The sequence below is a fragment of the Aethalodelphis obliquidens genome, unplaced genomic scaffold (genome assembly GCF_003676395.1).
Source record: "Aethalodelphis obliquidens isolate GAN/ISIS:26980383/991018 unplaced genomic scaffold, ASM367639v1 scaffold51, whole genome shotgun sequence".
Lineage (NCBI taxonomy): Eukaryota > Metazoa > Chordata > Mammalia > Artiodactyla > Delphinidae > Aethalodelphis > Aethalodelphis obliquidens.
In genome coordinates this window covers 8,143,370-8,163,851 of record NW_020837995.1, presented here as the reverse complement: position 1 = coordinate 8,163,851, position 20,482 = coordinate 8,143,370, and the positions used below count along the sequence as shown (strand labels likewise).

The following is a 20,482-nucleotide window of genomic DNA, read 5'->3' as shown; positions in this document are numbered from 1 at the left end:
TCTGAAAATGGCACAGAAGCAGCAGAGAGCTGTGAGCCAGAGACCACCTTCGGACCGAAACAGCCTTGTGGGCTGATGACGGGACTAGACGGATCTTCCTGATAGCTTGGTACCTGGCTTATCTTGAGTCTGTCTTCTTAAAGTACAAACACTTGGTTCCCTGAAGGTCACTCCCAGTAGAAACTCATTTCCCCTTTAGATTAGATAACACCATGTTTCTTTCACCTACCTTTATTATATTATAGATTTAGCTGTACTCTGTACTTAAATTAATTCAAAAGACAGTAAGGCTCCAATCTAGCTGGGATTCTAATCTACTCGAGAGGTTTCTAGAGAACTTTAGACCACATTAGAACTAAATCAATACAAACATCTACAAGCACCTGTACTAAAAGCTTTATTTAGTTCTCAAAACTTTGTAAAGTAGGCACTCGGGTTATCCTCATTTCATAGAGGACAATACTGGCTTAGAGAGGATAAGTAACTTGTTCATTGTCACACAGCCAGGATTCAAACCCAGGCATTCTGGCTGTAGAGGCAGCATCTCTAACCATGTTATTAGCATTCGGTTTGGCACCACAGGCAAGGGGCCATCTCAATACTGAGGAGGTTCTAGCAGGCCCTGGGCTTGTGAAGTTGACCCCCTATAATGTGAGCACCACATGCAAGATGTAACTAGAGTGTAAGAAGACACAGTTCCTGTCCCACAGAGCTCAACTGAATTAGAGAGGTAAGGCATGTACATGTACCTGTCCAAGGCAACTGATGATACAACGCAGGCAGGTGCTATGGGGCTGCCCTAGTGGCCTACACCACTGGTCCACAAGCTAGGTAGGGTTCTGGATGTGCCTGCTTGGGTGAGTCCTGAGCAAGTGGCTTCCTTATCTGTTCAGTGACAGAGTAGTTGATCAGGAAGGTCTTTCCCAGCAATGCTAGTTAACGTCTGTCTGCTCTGCCTAGCTCCTATTTCTGTCTGCCTGATCCCCTAGATTCACTGGGACTCCTTGACTTGCTGTACCACACATGTACGCACCCTTAGCTGTCTCATTTCCTGGAAGGAGCCAGTCTCACTGAACCTTCATGTGTCATCCTTGTCAATATCTTTATCACTTTATTCTAGCATTACCAGTTTATTTTTCAATTTTGTTTTAAAATGCAAAAGCAAATGTATGTTCGTCTTTTTGCTCACAGATTTTAATGGGTATTTGTTTTTATGAAATGCCACCCTCACTTTGTTACTTGCAGGACTGAAGCAATTAAATAAAACGCATCACATGACCAGGCCAGTAAGATTACACTACTTTGAAACTGCAGCATACACTGACTCACGTAACTGTTTCGAGTGAATGTGAGGCTGAATTATACACACACGGAAAATAAAGTACACACTTTGATGGAATAAACATACCTGTAAAAATAACATTTAATTTTGAAAAGAGTAAACAGTACAATGAAGTGTATCCTGATGTAAGGTCAGCAGTCGATTACAAGAGAAGGTTAAAGAAACATACACAAAGTGACACACTAGAAATGAAAGTGAGATTATGATTCCAGGCGTATCTACAGCCTTTCCCCCCTCACCAAGACTCTAATACAGCTAGTTTTTGAACTTGTGGCCACTATTTTCCAACATTTTAATTCACTACTTATTTTTTTAACTCACTACGTATTTAATTCACTACTAATTTCTAGGACTATATAAAATTAATAGACACACAGTCCTTTGCTCACAAGGGGTTTGAGAACTAGCAGTGTGACTGGGCAACCACTGCTCCCCATGGAGAAGCCAATTTGAATTTAGTGGACAACACTGCTAGGCAGCTGAATATCTGCTGCAGGAGCCTCTAAAGAGCAAGACTACTGGAAGTAGTATGCTTTGACGGGAAAAAAGTATGTTTATAGACATTTAGCCTGAGTTCATCATTGTTTGTTCCTTTCTTAATCATACAATGTCAGTTTGTGGAAACTCAAGTTTTTATACGAGAGCCATAAAATGTATTTTGTTTTGAAAAAAGTCAAGTTTTATGTAATTCAATCCCTTATTCACAGACACAGGAAGTTGTAACAGTAGGAAGATAATTTTAGAAAGCGCACCTTGAATAGAAACATTATAAAACATATGAACATGTATGAATTTTTAGCATACTAAAAATAGAAGTTTAGATATATTATCTTCAATAATTTAAAACTGTTTTCATGCTCACATTTTAATTCCAAATTAATCTTGCTTTTATATTTGGATGATAAAGTCTCCCAAATTTCCCACTATAAAAACACCTAACACATATTAGGCGTTTTGTTTTTTTAATGTAGAGAAGGGAAAAGATGACAAAACCATAGCCCATAATTTCTTAGCCTAGATTATCCCATAGACATAAAAAAAAGTGATCAGAATGTTCAAAATGCTCAGAAATGCACAAATTGAAAAGTAAAAGCCTTTATTCGTTCCCCTCTCTACTCTACTCTCCTCAAAGGCAACCACTTTTTCCCCTCAGCTTTTTTTTTTTTTTTTTTAAACATAAGCTGAAATGTCTGGAATCAACTTTCAAAGCCTAACTCTACAGGCTCATGCCAGATTGGAAGATTGGGCACCAATCTTCTTGGCACCAATGCCAAGGCATCCCTGCCATCTACAGAAATCGTCTGACTTCACCTCTGCATTAGTTCCAGGACTCCTCTTTCCGCAGGGTCTGTCACATGGATTATCCCTCTGGGACTAATGAGCCTTGGAAGCAGGGAGGACAACTGTTACAAACAGTGCTTTATCTTTGAGCATCTGTGCCAATGCTTCTTTAAGATAAACTCTTAGGAAAAATTTCTCAGCTGAAGGGAATGAATATTTAAATTAAATAAACATTGCCAAATCACCTCCTAATAGTGTGCCAATTTGCACTCCCACTAATAACATGAGTACTTATTTCCCCTCACCCTCACAAACACAATTTTCAACCATTTACTATCTGAATGATGAAAATTTCAGGCTTATTTTGCATTTTATTTAATTAGGAATGAGAGTGAACAACTCACATGCTGGCCATCAAAATGTTTTTAGTGGACTGTTCATGCCCTTTGTCTATTTCTACTGGTTTTCAATTTTTTAAGCGAGTTCTTTGTACCTTAGGTAAAATAGTGCTTTGACAATGCTCTAGGCACTGGGGTTAAAACAAGAAACAAAGTAAATCCCTGCCCTTAAGGAGCTTAAATTCTAGTAGTGGGATACAGGGGAGAAGAACAAAAAATATATATATATATGCTATGGAAAAAACAGGTGATAGGTGCTATGGAAAAAATAAAGCAGGGTAAAGAGGGATAGAGAGTAACAGCAGAACATCAGTGTGTGTATGGGATGCTATTTTGTACAGAATAGCCAGGGAAGGCCTCTGATAAGGTGGAGATCTGAGAAGACATCTGAAGGGGAGTAGGGAGTAATCCATGTGAAGTTATGGGAAAGAACATTCCAGGCAGAAGAAACAAAGCAAAAAGTTCATAAAGAGGGAAACTAGTTGGCATGTTTAAGGAACAGAAAGGAGGTAGGCAGGCTACAGTGGAGTGAGCAAGGAAAAGAGGAGTCAGGGAAGAGGTGAGGGAATAGCAGGGTTAGACCTGGTAGGGTTTTGCAGGCTGTGAGAAGTCTTCCGATTTTGTGCTGTGTGAGATGGGAAGCCATTGGAGGGTTCTGATTTGATTGGAGGTGGGCAGAGGAAGCAGAGAGACTAGTTATGAGACCTTGAGATAATGCAAGTGAAAAATGATGCAAACGTGTGGCAAGTAATTTTTCCTAGTTTGTGTTTAGGGTTTTTTTTTTGGGGGGGGGAGGGGAGAGACAGGTGACTATGTTAGGTTTTATTTTTTTTATCTATTATAGTAATAAATAGCAATCTTCCTGGATAAATCTTGGTGTTATGTCACAGACAAAAAATTACAAAGTCATCTACTATTTTATATTTTCAGTTTTTTACATTAACATTTTTGATCTAAATTTTTTTTTGCAGGTAAGCTGTGAAACAGGAAAGACCACTGCATATGGCTGTGCAATTTATTTACAAGGGTACCAGGTTGAGAGGGTAAGTGCGGACTGAAATCCAGTCAAGCTACGGTGCACAGGGAGGTACTAAATCCACTAGAGGAAGGGGACTTCTAATTTGCACAAAGGTGCTGTATGAACTAGTGGTGGCGCTGGTGATAGAGTTCAAACTCTAATCCATTATTTCAACACCAGTTTTCTGAAATGCCACCTTTATCCTATTAAATATTCATAGCTTCTTGTGTCTTTGGTGGAAACAAGAACCTCATTAAGGTCGGAAGTTTGCCATATTAAAAATTTTTTTAAAAACGCATCTTCCTCACTAGGGAAATCTTACTTTTATGAGCCAGACTGGAAGTGAATTTGGTATAAGAGTTGGTGCAGCTGGAGGAAGAATTCCTCTTTTCCAAATGCAACAGACAAGAAGCATTTCTTTGCCGTCTTTGCTTAAAGATTTTAGCCTGAACACGAGTCATTTCAAAGTGCTTTGTGCTAACCCTCTGAAAGGCTTTCTTATCTAACCTTGAGATAATAGCCCAACTAACAGTCTAAAGTCCTAATGCTAAAGGAAATCTTTTTATTTCCAGATTCAGGTTTGGCATCAGTTAGAGCACTCTGACTTGGGTGGAAGGTTTCTTGTACAGCTGCCACAGGGGGATGAGGGTTCTAACAGTGGTAGAAGATTAGTGGATGTACATTTTGTGAATGGTGAGGCGCTATATATTCCATGGTCTCTTTTCAAACAAAAGTGAAGATCCTGTCTTTTCAGCTATGTTCTTTTTCTCAGGTCTATCGTTAGGCTATTTCTGCCTTAGTGAGACAAGAAATAAGAACCATTTGAAGCTTCAGCTAACAAATAGAGGCTTCCGCTTCCTTCTCCCAAGACAAACAACATAAAATATAAGGAAAACGGAAATGTGCCCGCTTTGTGGTTTTATGCTCAGGCAAAGAGAAAACAAAGACATCATAGGTCCTAACTGGTCAGGTATTATTTTCTCCCCTCTACGAAGAAAGGTCAGGATTGGAGGGGATGGGGAAAGGAGGAAGAGGTAGCAAAATAGTTGCAAGTTCTCTAATACATTAGCTTCCTCAGATTTTCCTCCCTCTCCTCAGACTGGACTTTCAGAATCAAAGCTTTATCCATAAAGCACTGGTTTGTCAGTCTTGCTGTCAAGGTTGCTGAAAAATTCACTAGATGGTAGCTAAGCCTATGTTGAGAAAGACTCTAAATTTACCATCCAGCCTCAAATGACTTTATGTGTCAAAGAGGTGGATTGAGAAATGAGGAGAGGAGAGCAGAGCAGAGGGGTAGATGGGTTCGATTACATAAAAGATACAGATATATAATTTCATATCCTTAGTTGTATAAGAAGCAAACATGAAAATGTTTGAAAAATCATATTTTGGTTAAGAGCAAAAAATTTCTAAGTTGATTATCCTTCAGAGCCAAGTCATGTTTCAGTGCTTCAACTATATATGCTTAAATATTTTTAGCTGAGATATACTTAGAATCTTCTGCTTTCCAGCAATCTTAGAGCAGTAACAGTGACAACTAGAGTGAAAAAAAAAAAAAAATCAGGCACCAGCATAGAGGCACATTTGATAATTTTGATATTTAGATATGAAATAGTTAATTTTCATTGCCCTTTTCTACCAATTTCCTTCCCTATACCCAAGACCTGGTGTAATTCATGCTTCTGTTTAGCAGTCTAATACTTCATTTAGACCTATTCTCTCCCAAATGATTCCATGCTTCAAAGTCATCTTTTTATTCTAAAATTCTGCCTCTTCAAATCTTCCAAACAACAAAATCTCCTTCTATTCCTTCATTAACCGTGCCCCCACCAAGTCATTTTGCATGTAACAGAATGGTAATTATTCCATTTCTGAAAGGTTGCTAAAGCCCATTCAAAACCTTTTCTTTTCTAACTCGCACAGCCCTAATCAAGAGACCGAGCAGCAGCACTGCTAGATTATATAAGTAGACCAAGGGGCTTGGTGGATAAAAAATGAAAACATTAAAATATAATAAAAACAAACAATTTTGCCCCTTGAAATTTAAGAAAATTTGGCCTTGTGTAAACCATTTTATCTGCTTTTCAATCTAGACCATTTAGTGGAAGGTCAGGAACACCTAAAGGAATGGTTGGCTATTCTGTCTCGTTACGATCCTATCATAACAGTTCCAAGTCTAGAATATATACATTTCCATGGTAAAGTAGCGCCTGTCTGCAAAATCAGGCCATTTATTACCTTAGTTAGCAAAAAGTAGATGAGATGTTAGAAGCACAAATTTAACAAATACTATTTTATTATTTACAAAATACATAGTGATTATAAGGGCACAGGTCACAAATTACAAACGGGAAAAGTACAGAGAAAAGTTGAGACAAATGCATTAAATGACAACAAGGTACCCATTAACGTGGAATCCATTTAGAATAAAACAGTTCTTTGTTAAAGTTAGACAAGGCCAAGAGGCGGTACCTTGTTGAGTAGAAAATGCCAGTTACCTAGAAATATACTTCTACCAAAAAGCAGAAAAGTGTTAGTAGTGTACCTAAATTAAGTCATAGCATATACAGGTCCAGTGTTCCACAGTACCACCATCGGTTTTAGGCAGGAATCTGCGAGAGACTTGACTGCCCATCTTGCTGGAAGAGGAAAGCCCCAGGACTGATTAACTTCCCTACCTTCCATAAAGCTTTGTTCAGGTGACTTTGGAATGTGGCGTCAAACACCCCATTCATTTCTGCTGCAAGTTCCCTCAGAACAGACACTGTGGACTCATCACTGGCATTCAGAATCCGCACAAAGAATTTATTCCACAGTTCACCACCTTTTAGCCTAAAAATATATAAAACCATTTTCATCAAGATTAGGCATATAGGAGTTAGAATTCTTTCTGTGTTTAACTCAGTGGTACATTTATGCACCAACATGATTTAAGGTAATACCTAACTCTAGGGTTAGAGATCATTCAAGTAGTGTCCTTTGAAAACCCAAGGTCAAACTACAAAAAAAAAAAAGAAAAAAGAAAAAAGACTACCATAGTGGGAAGAGCCATAATATAATGCACATAAAGGGAAAGAAAATCTTTCATCTGAATCTATAAATTTCCTCCATGTACTAAGATGCAGCATTTCTCTTCTACAAATAGAAGAAAGACGAAATTTGTCTCCTCTCTTCTAACTTTTCTAAAGTCTAGGTCATTAGAAAGACTACAGCTTCCTCTCTCCCCCCGCCCAGGGGTTTATTACCTTCACAACCTTCTCAGAAACCTAAGCTCAAGTGAAGTAACTACTGCTTAAGTCTATGATGTTTGCACCTTTTTTTTTTTTAAAGATCAGAGAAGCTTCTATTATTGTAAAAGGCAAGGCTGTTAGGAAACCCCACCTGACCCCACTTGCTTCTGTTTGTGTAAGACCCACCTAGGACCATAACCAACTGGAGATAACCTGAATCTATCCTATATGCCTTACATTATATTTCAAACCTATTTTGAAAGTACATGTTAGAGACAAATAAGATTGGCCAAATTCTGAATTAAATAAAGAAAAAAATACAATTCAATTGTTGGCAGGGGAAAATGGAGGTGAAGGGGTGTTACATTTTCAACACTGATTTTTCTTTTCTTTAAGTGATAGATTGGTAAGCTTATTCTGCGAAGTTAATAGCTATGATAAGGTAAGGGAGAACATGGGATATTTAATAAGTATTATGAGCAGGCCTGAGGGAGTACTAAGGTTCTGAGACCAAGCAGCTGTTATTAAGAGAGCATTTACTTCCTCACCAAGGAGATTCAGTTCTCTGCTTTGGTTTCACCCATTCATTAAATAAATAATAGCCTAAAATTAGTATGTAATTTAGAAATTTAGCTTTCTTCAAGAGATGCTTATTAACTTTTGACAAAAGCTATTAAAAACGGCCATAAGACTAACACCAATTGATTAGAAAATTATTCTCATAAAATGTTTCTATTAAGCCTTCTAAATTGAGAGGCTTCCATACTCTAGTCACGGTTTATATGTCTATGATACATCTGGGTCCAGAATGATGTCCTGAAGTCCGAATAGCTAGATTCCCATTTTTAATGAACAATTCCTTTGTCCTGCACAAGGTGCTCCACTGATACTCTAATGAAAACTGGTTAAAATTAATGAAATCATGGCATTTGGACTATGAAACCAAGGCTGTCAAAGCAGAGAGCACCCAAGATAAAGAGAACATTATTTGGACAGGCAAAGACCCTGAAACCACCAATACTTACTCAGAAATATTTTGGCTAAGTCTCCAGAGGGACCCATCCCAGAAGACCTGCAGGTGTTCCTTGAACAATAGTAAATGTGCTAAATCTGCTATACCAAACAGATCTACCTGAAATCACAAAAAGCACCATCAGCTACAATCATTCTCTGCTATTGTCATGGCAATTTATTTATGTAGGAAGTTGACAGGTATCATAGTGCTTAGCTAAGTTTATTTTATGACATACATTTTAGTAGACTGTTCCTTATCCTTACAGTAAAGAGAGAAACTCCCCAAAGAAGTGATCAGTAGAGCCAACTCTAGGAATTATCCTAGAACAAAAGATGACAAATAGGGCTTCCCTGGTGGCACAGTGGTTGAGAGTCCGCCTGCTGATGCAGGGGACGTGGGTTCGTGCCCCGGTCCGGGAAGATCCCACATGCCGCGGAACGGCTGGGCCCGTGAGCCATGGCCGCTGAGCCTGCGCGTCCAGAGCCTGTGCTCCGCAACGGGAGAGGCCACAACAGTGAGAGGCCCACGTACCACAAAAAAAAAAAAAAAAAAAAGAAGACAAATATATCTGAACTGCCAAATTCAAATTTGTACACCTACTAAATTTGCATGGACTCTAGCTGTGATCTAAATGTGTTCTACATGACTAGTTCAGGGCTATGCTACATATTCAGTCAGCAAAATGCCATATATCCAGAGCTGAGTCAGAAGGGATTTCTGCATATAATGCCACCATATAAAACACTTTATATTTCTCCTAATGTCTTTTTATATACATTATTGCATTTAATCCTCACAAGAATTCTGATGTAAACAGAGCTGATTATTATCTTTATTTTACAGAGAAGATCACAGAAAATGATTTACAAAAGACAAGACAGATAACTGGTAGAAATGGCCCTGACACTTAGGTTACTGAGTTAGTCATGTGTCTGCACGTGTATGTGTAAATTCTTCAGTATTGTGACAGAAAAATGGTACATTTTGCTTGACTTGGTGATATCTGAAAACTAGGTCATCTGTTCCAGGAGAGACAATATCAGTAAACACTAGCTTTCCTGGCTTATCTAGGTAAGAAAGAGATTAAGAAGCCCTCTCCACATTTGCTCAAGCTTGTTTTACACTTACCTGGTAGGGAGAAGAACAGTTAGCCAGGATCTTTTGTCCTTCCAGGATCTGTACAGTCCGAAAGCCGCTGAGGTTAAAAACATCTAGCTGTGCCCTAAGGTCAACACTGTAGGAAAAGTCCACTATCTTCAAAGCTTGATCGTTCTTATTACAATCATAGGGATCGTGGATTCTAAGCCCAGATGTAAGAGAAGGAGATAATAAAAATAGGCCATGAAAGAAACTGCATAGCTGGTCTTTAAAAAAAAAAGAAGGAAGAAAAAAAAGGAGGTACTGCAGGTGTGCCTTAGCTATGCCAATAGCTCCCTCCAGTGGTTAGTTATGAAAATGCACCTGTAAGAGCAGTGGCAGTATCCACCCAACTGGGGAACGTTAAGATGAGTTTAGTGACCCAAGCTATATCTAAGCCATTGTGCATGGCCACCACAGAACATTTATCAAGTTTCCATATTATATAAACTAAATACTGGAAGTAGACTGCAGGCCTCTGTCTTGCACTGAACATATTGACATATATAACAGCAATGATTTATACACTGACAAGAATTATGATGGAGGAAATTAAGCTTTGATAGATGTCACAGTCTTTCTTGTTTACTATTAGATTAGGCTTTCCGAGTGTCATTCAGATCCCTCCTTCCCAGAGTTTAACTGAAAACAACATAAGGCTGTTTTTTGGTAAAGTGATACCTTTACAAAATACTGTAAACCATCCTGTTTATATTAAATTAATACCATACTGTCTTCCTCTTATATGTGATTCCAATCCTGTTTCCTTACAAAAAAAAAAAAAAAGAGAGAAAAGAACGTTATAGAACTAATTCACTATTGATTTTCCTCAGGCTTATCTATTCCGTGTAATAAAGCTATTCTCCAAAGAGATATAGGAACTATTTATGTGAGGAAAAAATGGATTATTTTTGTGTTCCTTCTGTTTCTCTGCTTTCTCAGTTGGTGTTTTCAAATCCCTGATGGATATCAGTGGCAGGTCTTATATTCCTAAATATAGGCTTTGATTAATCCTATCACATATACCTCCACAGCACAGAATGATCTATTTTACTTTAAAATTTATGATTCCTTACTACAACTTGTTTTTGGCCATCATAAAACTATAATTCCCAAATGTTTTCAAAACTTGGGAGAGGTAGGAAAAATGTTTCTGAGAATAATAAAAAGAAGCAGGAAGGTCTCCTAGCTCTCTAATCATCCATTCACTGTTACCCTAGGCAAGACATTCCACTTTTTTGGATCTCATTTTACACACACACACACACACAATGTAGAAACTGCATTAAATGATTTCAAAAGGCTCTTTCACACAGACATAGAGAATAGACTTGAGGATATGGGGAGGGGGAAGGGTAAGCTGGGATGAAGTGAGAGAGTAACATTGACATATATACACTACCAAATGTAAAATAGATAGCTAGTGGGAAGCAGCCGCATAGCACAGGGAGATCAGCTCACAGCTTTGTGACCACCTAGAGGAGTGGGATAAGGAGGGTGGGAGGGAGATGCAAGAGGGAGGGGATATGGGGATATATGTATACATGTAGCTGATTCACTTTGTTATACAGCAGAAACTAACACAACATTGTAAAGCAATTATACTCCAATAGAGATGTTAAAAAAAAAAGGCTCTTTCAATTCCTTGTGCATCTATATGAAATTTCCTATCAAATTTGAAAAGTTGTGACAAAGTAAAAGGCAATGTCCCTTCAACACTATGTGGTTTCCTGGAGTCCTCTAGTGACTGAGAGAAGGATATTTGAATACACAGCATACAAATGCCTAATCCCAAAAAGGCTTAGAAAATCTCTTTGCTTACAATTTCCATGAAAAGTCCTGAGAACTCTAGCACTATCCTCTGAAATTTCAGTGCTGTGAAATAGAATGAAAATAAAAACTATACCAGGGGTTCTCACATTTGGAAACATATGGGGAGATATTTGGTGATCACAATGGCTGGGGGATTGTAACTTGTGTTTGGGTGAGAGGTAGTTACGGGGAAATAGATATAAAACATCCTGACATGCTTGGACCAGACCTGCACAAAGAATTATCTCATCCAAAGTACCTATGGTGCCCTGGATGAGAAATGCTGCTGTATTATGCCTGGGGAAGACTTTAGGACTCTGCCATCTCAGGAAAGAAGGTAGGATGCTCTAGTTTTTTTGGTTATAACTGCAGAAATACATTGAAGGTTCTTTTAATTTCCATGCCAACTATGATTTAGAGTCTAATTCAGTTTCTTCTTACAGAATAAGTAATCAGGAGAAATGTAAAGAATGATTCCAGCTTTTAGTGTACACGAATGACCTCAGAGAGAAAGTTAACTGCTTACCCAAGTCACAGGCTTGGGGCAGACAAAGCATCTTTAAACCAGACTGCTTCACTCAAATACCAAGAGATCAATGCCCATTATTAGACAGGTGTGTTGGTCCTCTAGTCCTTTCCATAAAACAAAAATTGTTGAGCATCTTTGCCTTGTTTATGCCTCAATGTTGTCTGTATTTTCTCAGTTCTTAGTATTTGGGCTTCATTTCTTATTTCCTGCTCTGTGCTCACCCCTTGAACCTGATGGCTAAACTGGATGTAATTTGAACTCTAAGCCCCTTTTCTTGGCATGGTTTGCATTTGCACTCTGGTTTTACCTACTTCTCTTGGCAATTACCTCAATTTGGTGTGACTTAAGCTTTGGCCTTTGAAACTGAGCAGTGCCTCAGTGTTGCTAGCATCCTTGCTAGCTCCGCACTGGTCCCACACAAAGAAAGACTAGACAATCTACTTCACATTTCCCCAAATATTCACATTTTACATCTCTTCTTGACAGGAATCATCACGATGGAGTCGTTAATTCTTTTTTTCTGGATTTTTTCATCGTGTTTTTTTTGGTTGAATTCTTTTAAACTATTCCCAGTGACTATTGACTTTTAGGTAGCAAATATTCTCTTAACGTACTGTGTTCATTAATATGGCATTTATCAAAAGGCAAAAGAGAATGGCAACTATCCATGTTTTACGACAAAGCTGACAGAATTATGAGAGAATGAAAAGGACCAACCTGTTTCTAAGAATCAGACTCCTTGGACTCAAGTCACCATGGACTATTTCTGCTTTGTGTAGTTTCTCCATCATTGTCAAGAGGTTACAAATAATCAACACTATCATTTCATGGGTAATAAATTCACTGTATTGAAGAAGATCCTGGAAATAGAAGGACAGAAAACTATTTCTTAATTTGGGGTGACTTATACTCAATACCTTGCTTACCACTGCCCTGTACTCTTCCTTGTTGTTCTCTATTAGAATGTCGGCTCCTTTGTAGGTTGGGTTTTTGTCCCATTTTTAATAATGCTGCTCTCCAATTAGATTGTTTATAAGGATTTAATGAAATAATGGATGAAGAGCATCAAGGGTGAGCCTGGCCCATAATAGGTACTCTATAAATGGTAGTTTTAAAATACCATCATTCCAACCATTTTGGAGAATTTGTATTACCATCAAAATTGCAGCAAAACCATCACTATGTTGTACACCTGAAACTAATATAACATTGTCTATCAACTATACTTCAATTTAAAAAGAGATGAGAAATAAAAAACTCGGAAACACTAAACTAAAAAAAGGCAGTAAAACTTTCTTAAGAACATTCCAAAGAATAAAATGATATATTGTGGGGAGCTCCCTGGTGGCCTAGTGGTTAGGATTCTGGGCTTTCACTGCCAAGGGCCTGGGTTCAATCCCTGGTTGGGGTACTGAGATCCCGCAAGCCGTGTGGTGTGGCCAAAAAAGATATATTGTGTTTGGGTTCCAAAAATGATCCAGGGGGAAAATATAGATAGAACAAGAGTGGCAAAAATAGACCTCTGGTTTCCATTCCTCACATAAGGAGCTTGGAAGTTACTACTGTCCTAACGTAAAAAGCTGAGCCAACTGAAAAATCAACAACTCCTTTAGGATCTGTAAGCATAGGGGGGCCCCACATTTTTGTGAACTTTACCTCCAGGAGCCAGACCAGGTTCTCACAGTAAATATCACAGAAAAATTCCCCTAGTGCTTCCAGCAGCGGGAGGGGGAAAAAGAACCATTTGAAATAGGCCACAGCACTCTGTTCTTTTTAACAAGGCCTGCCTTCAGGGGAAACTAGTTAACCAGAGCCTAACCTGCTGGGGCATTTTCAGAGCCTACCTGACCTGGGGAAGGGAAATACACAATTCCAGCCCACTCCAGCCATCTTGTCCTACCTAAGCCGGGTGGTGGCGGGTATGGGGGTAGGAAACTGAGAAACTTGTGAAGTTCACAGTCCAAAGGCATAGGCTCGCTGCAAAAGACGATGAATCATAGCACTGTACAACACCTTCCCTCCCCTTACACCTCATCATCATATTACTAAAGGCCTATTTACAGTAGCTCCTTTTACCCAGTACATCATGCCTGGCTATCAAGAAAAAATTACAAGGCATACCAAAAAGCAAAAAATGCAATTTGAACAAGGATCAAAACCAGACATGGCAGGGATGTTGGAATTACCAGACCAGGAATTTAAAACAAAAGTGGACATGAGCTGGTGATGGTCACAGTTAGATGACCAGGTCATTACACAATTCTGTCTATTTTTATATGTTTGAAAACTGACATAATAAAAAGTTAAAGGAGGTTCTTGGTCAAAATAACTTGGAAAAAGAAAACAATGCTTTAAACTCATAATTTAATTGGTCTATTTCTAGAAGATTAACAGGAATTCTGTACTAAATTCCTTTGCTAAATGGAGCACAAATCTCTCTACTTGAGGACTTTAAATGATATGTTTTCATATTATTGCAAACCTGAAGGGTGAAGCAGTTTATATATTGGTGCCAAACAATACAGCCATCTTGGTATTGATAACAGATACACAAATTATCACACTCCTCATTTAAACGTTCCTTTAACTTGAAGTTGATATAAAAGTCCCATGGGACAGGTTGGGAAGATACCTGTAAGAAAATATATTTTAAAAATAAGAGTCATTAGAATCTATGGTTATAGTTGGCAGAATGAAAACATTCCCTCCAGCCCTTCCTATATCCCAACAGAAATAATAGTAATGGGATATTTTAAAAGGTAGAAATCTATAATAAAGGATGGAGCAGCAGGAAATTCTGAAAGCTGGAAAGAGAATAATAAGAGGTAACAATCCACTTAACAGACCCAAGAAAGCTGATTCTAGCAGTGGAGAAAGCTGAAAGCAACCATATTTATACTACAAGACCATCTCCCTATAATATAAAACTGGTGGCACTAATTACCTATGGAAGTAAGGGTGAAGGTGGAGCTAAACCAGGGGTGGTTGAACTCTGTAAAGAGAACATCAGTCCCCAGACTCCCCTCCTGCTCCTGTAGCCCAGCCTAGCCCTGCCTCTCTCTCATTCTTGAAGACCAGAAGTTTATTCCTAGAGAATATAAAACAGAAGGGCTCTGGACTAGAGGACACCGTGCATTGTTGAGGGTGGGAATACCATATGGAGAAGAGGAAAAAGTTTATTATATGTCAAATGTTAGGATGCATCTTCCTGCCCCTCTACTCTCCAGACTAACTTCCCCATGCAGCTTTCAGGAGGCTAGCAGCCAGGATTACATGCTCTAGGCAGGAAACCAGAAGTTTTCTCTAAGGAATCTGATAAGCTCAAAAGACCCAAAGATTGAGGATTTTCCAACAAAATGGCCAAGTGAGATCACTGTACAGTGAAGTCTACAGCTGTCAAGGTCCCACCATATAACAGAGATTTCAACTGGCTTTCTAGCATCCCACACTTAAATATGAAGAGACAGCCAAAGACTTGAAGAAAGCCTCTAATATGAAAGACAGAGATCAAAACAGACAAAAGGAAACAGATGATGCAGGGAGAAAAAAAAAAATTAAAGTATCATTAATATACTCAGAGAGATAAGGAATATTTTATCTTTGAAACGAAGAACAGAATGTTACAAAGAAAGAACATTAAATACATGATAAAAGAAATGAAAAACCCAGTAAAAAGACTGAAAATAAAGTTGACAAAACATTCAGAAAGTAAAGCAAAAAGACAAAGAGAAAATAGGAGGAAAAAAGATAAGGTTTTTAAAGAATCTGTCCAGGAGACCCCAAATCCTAATAAAAGGAATTCTAGAATAAGTGAACAGAAAAGACTGGGGGGAAGAAATAATTTTTTCTTTGAAGATAATTTCTCAGAACTGAAGGAGTCTCCAGATTGAAATGGCCATCAAGTGCCTAGCATATGGGTGAAAATACACTTTCACCAAAGCATGTAATTGTGAAATTTCAGAATGCTGGGGACAAACGTAAGATCCTACAAGGATCCAGAGAGAGGGGGAAAAAAAAAATCACACAGAGAATGGCAAAAAATTTTAAAAGCAAGGTTAGAAGCCAAAAGCTAATGGAGCTTATCTTCAAAATTCTAAAGAAAAAAAGTTTTGAACCTAGAATTCTAATATCCAGCCAACCTACCAATCAAATAAAGATGTGGAATAAGAAATTTTTTGACATGCAAGGTTTCAAAAAATTTACATCCTATGCATCCTTTCTCAGGAAGCTACTAAAATATGAGGACTTAAACCAAGAAAGAAAAAGAAAATGGGATCCAACGTAACTAGGCATTCAATATAAAAAAGAGGTCATGTGAATCCCTGGAATGATGGTGAATGGAAATTTCAAGGTAATGTAGTGTGTGTGTGTGTGTGTACGTGTGTGTGTGTGTGTGTGTGTGTGTACGTGTCAAGCCTAGAATGTAACTTGTCCAGATTGGAGTGAGCCAAAAAATTTCAGATGTCCTCAAAAAGATAAAATTGATGTAACACCTGACATGTTTGGACACATTGAGAGATTTATACAATACCCTCTCATTTTTTTTTTTTTTTTTGTGGTACGCGGGCCTCTCACTGCTGTGGCCTCTCCCGTCGCGGAGCACAGGCTCTGGACGCGCAGGCTCAGAGGCCATGGCTCACAGGCCCAGCTGCTCCGCGGCATGTGGGATCCTCCCGGACTGAGGCACGAACCCGCGTTCCCTGCATTGGCAGGCGGACTCTCAACAAATGCGCCACCAGGGAAGCCCTACCCTCTCATTTTTGATATCTCATCTTGGCATATAATGGTGAGTGATTTCTTTATGCATCACTGACTTTCCTATAAGGAAGCTTATAGACTACGAGAAGGATCTTATGGTACCATGGGGTCACAGTTACTGCTTCAACCAACATTATTTACAAAGAAATTGAAATGACAGAGAATCAGTCCCACCTTTATTATGGTTAACTCTGCAGAGTTTCTTGGCGTCACCCAGAATAATTTGTAGTCTTCACATATCAGGTATTGTTGTTTAATGCAATAATCCTCATTATCTGTTGAGAAGTTTTGATTCCATTTCAAAATCACTGTGAATATATATAGCCCCCTAGCTTTTACTTCCTGGCTTAAGGGCTAAAGGCACTCACTTTATATTTGCCAGTTAGTAGCATCTAGAATACTTTTCAAAATCATTTGTTAAAAACTGAAAGAGGGGATAAAAAAATTGAAAGAGGGGAAGACAGAATTCCATTGTTACTGGGACATGAACTTATCAATGTGTCAACTCCTATAATGTTGTTTCTTACATTCTAGAAATATTGATTGTACTTAAGCATCAAATTCAAGTACAAATAATCACTTATTTGTATACTGTCATACACAAAAGGACATGCATTCAACGATACTTACCTAATTCAATTTCCTTCTCTATTTCTAAATTAGGCATTGGTTTATCTTCTACAAAAAACTCTGTAGAGGTACTCAGCTCTGGTAGGGATTTTAGCAGCTGTCTGCGATACTGTGAACACCAGGGTGACTGAGTAGGGCTGTCTGCGGGAAAAAAAATGTTCAAAAAAAATTATTCCAAAACTTAAAATGGGTATTATAACAGAGGAGGGGGAAAAAAAAACCATGATTGCATGATCAATACTGCTAACCTAACAAGACTCATCTATCTCAGGTCTTTATGATACCGAATTCAGTTAGTACTCACCTATTCTAGAGATTTCACAATTTATGGCAACTTTTCTAGAGAAGAAATACTTATACCTCAGTTTGCTCTGATAAATAAGTGTTCACTGGACATGGATATAGATATTTGTTTACAAATGGTATATATGAACCTACCTGCAGTCTCACTAGTGAGCTCCAGTTTCTCAGGAATTTGAAGACATTTGATGGAGGAGGTGCTTGTAACTGAGGCAGAAGATCCAGAGAACCCAGAGGAGTGTGTGGCTTCACCGCTGTCTTCAATAATTGGGCTGAAAGAACCACAGATCAGTCAATCCTCAAGGGGGTAATTTATATCAACTTATCTTTATTATACTTTTATTTGCTATTCAATAGCCTCAATTTTAAAGTCCATTATTTTCCTGAAAAAAAAAAAAGATTCATAATCAGAATCTAGGTAACTTTATCTACTCTGGTTGAAAATCAACGCCAAGCATTAAATTTATGTTTTATTAACCTAATCTATAGGAAATGCCTTCTTCTACGTCTATTCTAAACTGACTGAGAAAAACTAAGACACTAACTTCCTTCCTCTTTATCCTTTCTTTGGACTTTTTAACTCTTCAATAAGCAAAGGTCAAGAAAGAAAAAGCGAAATTATTCAAGGTGAATACATGCTAGAAAATGTGAAAAAAGTTTGAAAATACAGTTTTAAAAGTACAAAATGGCAAATCAAAGAATATTCCTGGGCTTCCCTGGTGGCGCAGTGGTTAAGAACCCGCCTGCCAATGCAGGGGACACGGGTTTGAACCCTGGTCCGGGAAGATCCCACATGCCGCGGAGCAACTAAGTCCGTGCGCCACAACTACTGAGCCTGCAAGCCACAACTACTGAGCCCACATGCCACAACTATTGAAGCCCGTCCTGGGGCCCATGCTCCACAACAAGAGAAGCCACTGCAATAAGAAGCCACGTACCACAATGAAGAGTACCCCCACTCGCCACAACTAGAGAAAGCCCGCACACAGCAATGAAGACCCAAGGCAGCCAAAAATAAATAAATAAAATAAAATTTATAAAAAAGCAGCTTGCTCCTTAAAAAAAACACAAAAAACTATTCCTAAAACTGGAATAAGTTTGTTTAAATCAGGTGGCTTTTAAATATAGAGAGATCACAAGGCTTAGTCCCTGGCTCTCTATGCCATTCCCCCCCTCTTCTTTATTCATTTCCACCTCTCTATCAAAAGATATTTTAAATAACATGTCTCCAGTGGAGCCAACATGGTTACCAGGAGGACGAGAAATTCGTGTCTCCTCAAAACTAGGGCACCTACCAGGCACTGGTGGGGGACCACAGACATCTCAGGGGACGGGAGAAACCCCCAGCCACCAGGTAGGATGTGAGGTGTGGGGGGAGTGAAGGAGGAAGAGAAGTGGAGGGGGACCAGACTGGCACCCCTGAGGGGCAGCTGGGGGAGGGTAAGGGATCCACCCCGAAAGGGGGAAACTGGGGAATCATTAGGAGGGCAGAGGATCAAAAGGGAGCATGGCCATGTTTCCACTGCCCACTTGGACCCCCAGGAACCTGCTGAGATCCTGGGCCTGATCCTCTCCCCACTGAGGCCCTCTCCAGACGCACGGGTCCTGAGGGAGTGGGAGGGAGGGAAGGGGGAGCAAAAGTAAAGGTTGGACTTCAGGGACCAACACCCCTGAGGGGTGTCTGGGGGAGGAGGAGTTCCTACACCCAGCAGGACCCACCCATGGTTAGGGGTCCAGTGGCCCAGTGGGGGGCGGGTGCGGGAGACCCTGGCAGAGACCATGGGGGAGGCGCATGAAGAAACGGAAGGTAACACGGCCAGTGCCTTCCCTGTCCACTTAGGCACTGGGAAGCCTGTTGGGGTCCAGGGCCTAATCCTCTGCCCTCAGAGCCTCCCTCCTGCCCCGGAGAGCCCAAGCCCTGCCCCTACACCCTCACTCAGGGCTCTACCTCCAAACTCCCGAATGCCACACTCTAGAGGTCTTTCTTTCCACGTGCTGCCTACCCCCTTCTGTGCAGGTCCTAAGCAGAGGCCCCGCCCCATGCTTGAACGTTGTCCCGCCTTGGCCCCACCCCATGCTCAAACGTCACCCCCATGCCCTAGGTCCCGCCCCACCCTAAACCCCATCCCCGCCTAAACTCCTCCCCCAGAGTCAAGGCTTTTTTTCTTTTCTTTTCTTCTCTTTTAGATTGGGTTCTGTTTTACCTTGTTGATTCACTGCTGTTGATTCTTTTGTATTTTTATTTTTCTTAATAAACCTTTTATTATTCTAATTTTATTTTATTTTTTACACTTTATTAGTGATCTCTCCTTTTGGCTTCTTTCCCACCCCACCCCCCTTTTTTTCCTTTTTTTTCTGCTGCGGTTTTATTTTACCTTGTTGCAGTTGCTTCAATTAGTTTATTTTTCCTAATATATTTTTTATCTTTCTAATTTTATTTTGTTTTTTATTCTTTGATATTGTACTGCCCAGTTTTCTCTTTCTTTCTTCCTTTTTTTTTTATCCTGCCACAAAGCTTGCGGGATCTTGGTTCCCAGGCTGGAGGTCGGGCCTGAGCTCCTGTGATGGGAGCTCCGAGTCCAAACCACTGGACTAACAGAGAACCTCAGACTCCAGGGAACATCAATCGGAGTGAGGCCTCCTGGAGGTCCTCATCTCAGCACCAACACCTGGATATATCCAACTGCCTGCAAACTCCAGTGCTGGACGCCTCAGGCCAAACGACCAGTAAGACAGGAATACAACACCACCCATCAAAAAAAAAAAAGAAAAAGAAAAAGGACAAAAAAACTTGTTACAGACGAAGGAGCAAGGTAAAAACCTACAAGACCAAATTAATGAAGACGAAATAGGCAACCTACTGGAAAACGAATTCAGAATAATGATAGTAAAGATGATCCAAAACCTCGGCAACAGCATGGAGAAAATACAAGAAACATTTAACAAGGATCTAGAAGAACTAAAGAGCAAACAGTGATGAACAACACAATTACTGAAATTAAAAATACTCTAGAAGGAATCAATAACAGAAT

The 20,482-nt window shown here is 39.4% G+C and overlaps 1 protein-coding gene across 1 annotated transcript in view; it reads right to left on the bottom strand.

Annotated features, from left to right (window-relative positions):
- Nucleotides 1-4,956: 4,956 nt before the first annotated feature.
- BUB1B (BUB1 mitotic checkpoint serine/threonine kinase B) overlaps nucleotides 4,957-20,482 on the bottom strand; it is a 59,268-nt gene continuing 43,742 nt past the window's right edge. The window contains exons 16-23 of the mRNA XM_027083862.1: nucleotides 17,589-17,722; nucleotides 17,151-17,291; nucleotides 16,695-16,795; nucleotides 14,245-14,394; nucleotides 12,480-12,622; nucleotides 9,413-9,584; nucleotides 8,295-8,401; nucleotides 4,957-6,871 (exon numbers count right to left, since the gene is read on the bottom strand). Of these exons, the coding sequence (XP_026939663.1) occupies nucleotides 6,640-6,871; nucleotides 8,295-8,401; nucleotides 9,413-9,584; nucleotides 12,480-12,622; nucleotides 14,245-14,394; nucleotides 16,695-16,795; nucleotides 17,151-17,291; nucleotides 17,589-17,722 (1,180 nt within the window). The 3' untranslated portion in view covers nucleotides 4,957-6,639. The remainder of the gene's footprint in view (nucleotides 6,872-8,294; nucleotides 8,402-9,412; nucleotides 9,585-12,479; nucleotides 12,623-14,244; nucleotides 14,395-16,694; nucleotides 16,796-17,150; nucleotides 17,292-17,588; nucleotides 17,723-20,482) is intronic.